The 7,860-nt window shown below is 44.9% G+C and overlaps 1 protein-coding gene across 1 annotated transcript in view; it reads right to left on the bottom strand.

Moving 5' to 3' along the window:
- The window catches only part of SLC35E3 (solute carrier family 35 member E3), a 7,853-nt gene extending 3,808 nt beyond the window's left edge, over nucleotides 1–4,045 (bottom strand). Inside the window, exons 1-2 of the mRNA XM_018576356.1 lie at nucleotides 3,611–4,045; nucleotides 267–377 (exon numbers count right to left, since the gene is read on the bottom strand). Coding sequence (XP_018431858.1) covers nucleotides 267–377; nucleotides 3,611–3,997 — 498 coding nt within the window. The 5' untranslated portion in view covers nucleotides 3,998–4,045. The remainder of the gene's footprint in view (nucleotides 1–266; nucleotides 378–3,610) is intronic.
- Nucleotides 4,046–7,860: the final 3,815 nt, after the last annotated feature.

Raw genomic sequence — 7,860 nt, 5'->3', positions numbered from 1 at the left:
GAGAGAGAGAGAGAGAGAGAGAGAGAGAGAGAGAGTCTCTAGAGTCTCTAGATATATACATATACACACACACACTGTATTTAGAGTTATGTTTTAAAGAATGGAAAAGGCAGCATAACTGTTTTAAGAGAGTCCGCCTCCACCCCAGTGTAATTATTAATTGAACAATGCAAACATGAAAAATAACATTGAGGTTACTAAACTCAGCTCTCTGGTCTAGTAATGTTATTCTACAGCACAAGTATGAAAAAGGTTGAAATACAAACCACTTGATAAAGGGATGTTACAAAGACACCAAGAGCAGCAAATACCATGCCCAAAGCATTATACTTCACATCGTAGTAGGAATTCAGAAACACTCCCATTGTTATAGGTATCTGCAAAAGAAAAAAGTATTAGAAAATTATAACCATGATCATACATCAAATCGCAAAAATAAAAAAAACGTATCACACCATTTTACCAGAATCTCCAGATGTGTCTTATAGTTAAAAAGGGACCCGTCACAGTAGAAAACTGTGAATTTCCACCGCAGACCTGGTTATTAAAGTGGAGGTAAACCTAAAGAATTAAAAAAACTGCTAGGAATTATATTTTTGGGGCAAAATAGATACCCCAAGTCTCTTCTGCCAAAAAACTGCTTGTAACTTCTAGCAGTTTTTAACTATAGTGAACACTGTACAGTGTACTACCCCAGGTCCTTCCAAGCATCTGCAGTATGCCAGGAACTGAGCTGGGTGCTGAGGACACTAACTCTTGTTTGCAAGCACAGGATCATACTGCCAGTGAAACGCACGTTTTACTGAACGGAAAAACGTGCTAAAAAAAAGAGCTGAAAAACGAGCTGAAAAAAATACGCTCAGGTGTGAACCCAGCCTAAGATCATCAGGTCAGACAGGATGGGGACCGGGAAGAAGCCAAGGAGAATATGGTGACTGGCAGAGCAGATCAGACAACCCTGGAGGGGAGCACCCTTGTCAGATAAGTGTGCCATAAGGTGCAAGTATGCCGTGCATACCTGAATTTTATGGCAAAAGCCCAGCAGACTTTACTTCCGCTTTAAGTCATTGAACCATACTAAGTGTGCAGCCAGTGAAATGGAGGGAAACGTAACAAGTGCATTCATGTTCCAGGGCAGTGACTTATTAGAATGCATAAACTGCTGTAACATTTGGACTCTATGGACTTTCCATGCACGGTAACAGGTGTAAAAACCCACAACGCACTACAATGTATATGCTTTGACACACATATACATAAATAGACTAGCAGTGCACCACCACACAAAATGCAGGTTCATTTTTAGTGTGTTGAGGCTCTTTAAAAAAGAAGCAAATCCAAACTTTTTTTTGCGGAGCTTCGGGAAAAGCACTTTATTTTACATACTGTCCTAACTATGTAAAGTATCACTATAAGGCCCCATGCACACAGGAAGTCTAGGATGAGTGCAATTTAAAGCAAAATGCACTTAACCTGTAGGAACCTTTAAAGCTGACATCACCGATCCCTCCCTCCCCATGCACAGATGAATACTTACCAAGTTCCGACAGCCCCATCCTCGGTTGGATGTGGACATCCTGGAGCGATCATTTCCGTATACTGGACGTGCCTGAGCAGTGAATCCCCACTGACATCTACGGGGCACATCCCCCAGCCTGGAGACTAGGTTAGACGCAGGGCCGAAGCTTTGGGGGTTCAGGGGGGCATGTGTACTTTAGGAGGGACGCTACTGAGCGTGTGAATGGAGACCTTCTCCCTTGGGGGGGGGGGAGTAGCAACTCTGAGACTTTGCCCCGGGTGACAGAATTTGTAGCTTCACCCCAAGTCAATGGGGTTTAAAATACATGCTTCCTGGTGCTTTTAGCAATGATATCTACATGCATGTGGAAGCATGTCATGCTTTACTATGGCTGAATTCACTCTTAGGTGCATTCAGTCTAGCTACATTTACACAAAGTCGAATTTTCTGCATCCTGGGACTGCTGAGCCTTATTTTACACGGGTAAAGTACAGCTGTTGTCCATTAGAGCAGTTTGCAAATATAATTATTTCCAGCACAGAGCAGGGAATGACGACTAATTACTACATGCAACAGCACTAGTTGACTTTTCTTTTCTCAGTGTTCACTAATCAGCTCCAATATATATATATATATACACATATACACACACAAACAGTTCACAGGAGGAATACTCAATCTAACATACAACAACAAAATAGGACACCCATACAGTAGTCAGTTATTGCAAGATGTGTAACAAATGTGTGATAAAAATGCCCTTTCAACAAAAATTCATTGCTTTTACCGTTTAAGCAATTATACGGCATGAATCTCTGAGACCAATGAGCGACTTTCATTTTTTCCACCATAAGGAAAGATTCTCTTACTTCACCGGCAACGCATTTAAAATGTCATGCAAGCTGAAGTTACTCACACGGTGCCACGAGCTGTCTTGCTTTAAGATGGGTCCCTGGAGCCTCTCTCCCCCTCAGCTGCAACAGTCTAAGGTCTCATAAAATCATCACGTTCTATACATTATGTATGGACGTAAGGACGCTAAGGGAGATTCCAATGCTGCAGCGTAGGAGAAGAGGCTTTTGTACCAGAGAAGAAAGCAGCCGGCTCAGCAATTCGGGCAAGTATAACTTTTTTTTTTTAGCACCTAGACAAAAATGAGCACTTAACCTTTGCAGTGAAGGGGTAGCCCCACTAGAAGAGATAACAAAACTGCATGAATGCAGCACAAATGAATGCATTCATAAGCATGCGTTAAAGAACAATAATGGACAATTTGGTGTGACTGGGCGCTTCCATTTCTGGGTGTAGTTGTGGTAGGACCCACTGCAAGGATTATGGACACTTTTGCCTGGAGTTCTTTTTAATTTTTCTTTCCATGTCAAATGTTATATCAAGAAAAACGCCCACATTATGGCCACTAGATGGCACTGATGGAGCACAGGAAATAAATACTTTTTTCTACGCAAACTAGCTCTATATAGTGGCCATAATGCAGTATTAACCCTGATATTGCATTCAACATGAAAAGAAAAATATGCTAATAACTAGGGATGCACTGATACCAATAGCGGTACCGGTACTGTAAACAGGCACGGAGCTTCACAGGAAGACTGCCAAGTTCTAGAGCAAGTACCCGGCAGCCTACCTGTGAACAGCGGCGGCTGAAAATCTGCTCCTCCCTGTGCCGCAGATTTCTTTCTCCTCCATGCCGCCTGCACTGGTCCACAAGACCGACTGGGACCCCTGGTAGACCCGCACAGCCCACCATAGAGCTCAAACAGTCCACCAGAGACTCCGCACAGCCCCCCATGAAAGCCCATCTGAGACCCACGCACAGCCCACGTGCGATCCTCCGATGGAGACATCAGGCCGGCACCCCGGTGCAGCAAAGAGTATGTAGCTTTATATTATTCTACATTGATGTTTATAAATGCACCCCATTGTGTATGGCCAGCTGTATCTCAGTGTAACCTTATAGGATCAGTAATAGGATCAGTAATGCTGGAGAATGTAAAAACCATCCTACTTCATATTAGTTATCCTAGACCACCACATTGAAGTCATACAATAAAAATCTGAAGCCACACTCACCAATGTGAGCTTGATCCTGAGAGAGAAGGTCTTCCCATACCAAAGGGTCTGGATGAGGATGATCATAGGAGTAGTCATGACTTTGGCCAGTTGGTAGGTACCTATGGTGTTGTTCTGGAGAGACAAGTTGGTGAAGACCACAAAGCCGCAGAAGCTCAGGGCTAACAGCAACACCTTGGAGGTAGGAAGGGACTTAGGACAAAACACCCCAAGTCTCTGGCAGAGGTATAGTCCCAGCCAGGTGACCACAAAGTGCACCAGTGTCAGGCTCATGTTGGGGAAACCATGATGAACATAGATCCACTTGTTGATAAATACAATGCAGATTGATGACAGCAAGTTTGCCAGAAGGCCACAAGCGATCCTCCAGTGGGGAGACCCGAGCATGATAAACTTGGACAAGAATCGGGAAGCAGAATAGCAATACAAGAAGACAGGACAGGCGAAGGGTAAGAAGGGGCACGATCGCTGGCCAGCTGCAGACTAATGACGGCTCGTACAGAGGAACACAGGGGGAAATGACACCTAGAGAATGGATAGAGCCGGGAGGGCGAGCAGAGAACACAGGCTGCACAGAGAGAAGACCAGGAATACACAGGGATGCTGACAGCACAACGGATCACATAGCGGAAGAGATGGAATATCACCCAAGTGCTGCTAGTTACTCCTCTCTGCCCAACCACGAGCCTCCCTTCTACGCATGCGCGGCGTGCACGAGTTGGACACGTCACAGAAGAATCATTCACTCTGTGTGTGGGCGTGTCTTGCCTCGTACGTCGTCTGTGAACTGTGTCCCTTTTATTTCTGGCTGGGACAGCTGACGCTGCACTTTATACAACTGAATTCAGCCCAGCACCCTTGTAGAATAAAACTTATAACAACACCATAGTTCCTAACTCTCCTACATTTTGACATGTAGCCACACCCACACAATCACCCACATTTTTAACAGTGGGGATGCATAGAAGGTATGAAGAAAAAAGATGTTATGATGGCAACATGATGGGGGAGTCATAAAAACTGGAGCAGACAGAATCTGGAGCAGCTGTGCCATGGCAACCACTTTCCCTTTTTAGTTCAGTTAAGTTTTGAAAAATGCTGATTGGTTGCTATAGGCAACTGCTCCAGATTCGTCTGCTTCTGTTTTTATGAATTCCACTGGTGTGTGAAGTGCCTGTTGAGTAATGTGGTGTGCATAGCACACTGCTCGCCAAACAAAGTGGCAGGCGTGCCCAATAATTCTCCCTTCACACCTAGGCGTATCAGGAACGTGCGTCAAAAGTGCACACAAGTCACTTGTGGTACCATTAACTAGTAAGTAGCCCCCCTGCAGAAGGAAAAACAATGTCAGCACCAATTTGGAGATGATTTGAGGATCTACAGCCCAGTGATACACAAATAAGATACATTTATGTTAAATAGGTAAGGTACTTGAATGCATTAATAGGATTCAACTCCTAAGTTTAGTATCTTTTTAAACTCTAAAGTAGGGATGCACCGATATCAAGTACCTTACTCGGTACAAGTACCGATACGTTTCCAGCTCCAAGACTAGACTAGAGAAAAGTTCAAAAGTTAGGAGGCAGCTGTCATTTGTAAGGAGCACACGGAGCTCCTGGGATTTGTACATCGTTTTAATGTATGATTCTGTTTTTATAAATATAAATAAAGGGATGCACAGATACCAGTTTTGCGAGTACAATTATTGATACTATCAAGTACGAGTACTGATACATTTTTGTTTATTGTCATGTGACAGTTTTTCTAAAACAATACAGACTAATGATTTCAGGACAGTGGTGGAGCGCCAGAGCCAGGTCCCAGCCGCAACCGCTGCAACCCTGGTAGTTCTCATGAAAATGCCAAGTATCGGCACTGGTATCTGAAAAGTATCGGTGCATCCCTACTCTAAAGAATACTGGTTATAAAGAATTGTGTTTTCTCTTTTTGCACTGATTGTACACATCCTGTAGACTTTATCTATGAACTCATCACTTCAGGGAAGTCTATCTCACCTTCCAAACATTGTCACCTTGGGGAAGGAAGTGACCGTGAATACACATTGCTGGTATGATTAACTTGCTGCAGAACATTACAGGAACTTGTGCAAGAATATATTTGGTGCTTGGGTTTATATACACTTTAAAACGGGTGGACAACTCCAGCCCTCACGCTGTTGTGGAACTAAAAGTCTCATGAGGCGTTGCAAGACTGACAGTTACAGGCATGAATCCCAGAGGCATGTTGGGATTTGTAGTCAAAGCTCATCTGAGGGCCGGAGTTGCCCATTCCTCGCCGGCCAGCTAAATTAGGACCCCACCTGGAGCTCCTCCCACCGGACCAGCGCTGACTCGCCGCTGCTCTCCCGCACCGAAGGTAAGTGAAGAAAAAAAAACATGCTGATAGGGAGCAGGCCCAGCGCTACAGGGGTCGGGGAGGGGGGGCACAAAAATGCAACTTTGCTTGTGTAGGCAAAAATCCTAGCACCAGCCCTGCAGATGGAGGGAGGGGATCAAGGGCTACACAGCAGCGTGTCTGGTAGGCTGGCACAGAGGACGGGGACGTGCAGGTAAGGAGAGAGCTGCGTGCACAGAGCTGCTGCGCATGTCCATATATTCGTGGACGCGCAGCAGCTCTCAAGAATCACTGTCAGTCACAGTGACGAAGATCAGTGGGGAGGATCCCGACAGTGTTGTGGGGATCTCTCCTCATTGTGGTGCTTAGCCCCGCCCACCATCTTAAAGAAGGGTTTACAGGCTTAGAGTGCATTTTGGCTAATAGGAGTAAATTACACAATTTACTTATTTAGCCTAAGGAATGCAATAATAAAGAAAAGATAGAACCCCATAGTTCTCCTTTAAACGTAAACCTATAGAAGAGAAATTAGGAGGCTTCTGTTGCTGACCTCTCTGTCTGAGAATGTTAGCTGACCCTCTTGCTTCAATATTTCATCTGACTGACCTGAAAGAAGTATGCAGCTATAAACTTCTGACTTTTCTTTGACTTTACAGATCTGTACACTTGCCTGAGGTAAGAAGGCAACATTTTACAGGTGATACATCATCAAATCCTGGTCAGAACAATATCTGCAAGGAGTTTGCAAGTTCTCGCTGTACTTCCGTGGGTTTCCTCTGGGTACTCTGGTTGCCTACACCCCAAAGACATGCTGGTAGGATAATTGGTTCCTGTCTATATTGGCCCTGTATGTATGCATGTGAGATAGGGGCCTTAGATTGTAAGCTCCTTGAGGGCAGGGACTGATGTGAATGTGCAGTATGTAAAGTGCTGCGTAAACTGTTGGCGCTATATACGGTAAATATCTGTAATAAATAAATATTATTCAGACAAATAGCTTTCAGAGCAAGATCAGCAATGTCAACTCTTTTCTTTCATGATAGGTTTCCTTGCAGAAAAATCTGTTATTCTGTAGCTCTACACTACAGTTACCATTTGTCCCTGTTTCCCAAGGTCTAACCTGTTTTGAGGAGTCTGTCTCCGGGAAACAAGCACCCCCAGAAATGTCCCCTGCGGCTGTCCATACCTGTGGGCAAGGCCAGCCTGTGACATTGCAATCTTACAATATTGGAAAGCTAGAGGATCCACTGGGCCCAACCCTTCCATATCTGTCAAGTGACCAAGTCCTGAAGCACCACAAAGCCCTGTAGCTAAAGCGGTGCTATAAGTTAGCGCTCCTCGACCACCTCCATCTCATGTGTAGGGTATCTACCTGCTGATTTCTCTTCAGCTTCTGGTAGCTCCATCACCCGAACCACAGAAATGCTGACTAGGTCTACACTACACAAAAGTAGACTGGGGGAAAGGCACACATCGCAGTGATGCGCATTTGTGGGTGTTTGTTTTCTGCATTTTGCATGCGTTCCCTTTTAAATCAATGGGTGCCAAACGTGCGCCAAAAGCGGGAAAGTTGCACATGTAGCAAATTCTGTGACATGCATTCCAGGAGTAAAATATGTTTACTCGACCGTGTTTGGGGTGCAATAGGTCCCCGTTCGCATCTAGACTTATCAGGAACACACCAATAACCCCAGGTCAGGTGCAAGACTTTGCCCAATCAGGGCACAGAGAACTGGGAGGGCCATGATTGGGAAAAGTCATGATGACTCTGCCCAATCATTGTTCACCTGGGTACCCCTTACTCATTCACAAGGAGGGGGAGCAGAGGAGTAACTAGAACCTTCAGGGCCCCAGTGCAAGAAACCATGAAGGCCCCCCCCCAACCAACCGCCATG

The sequence above is a fragment of the Nanorana parkeri genome, unplaced genomic scaffold, assembly GCF_000935625.1.
Source record: "Nanorana parkeri isolate BGI_ZX_2015 unplaced genomic scaffold, ASM93562v1 scaffold65, whole genome shotgun sequence".
Taxonomy (NCBI): Eukaryota; Metazoa; Chordata; class Amphibia; order Anura; family Dicroglossidae; genus Nanorana; species Nanorana parkeri.
Note: the sequence above shows the minus strand (reverse complement) of the source record. Positions and strands in the feature narration are given on the sequence as shown.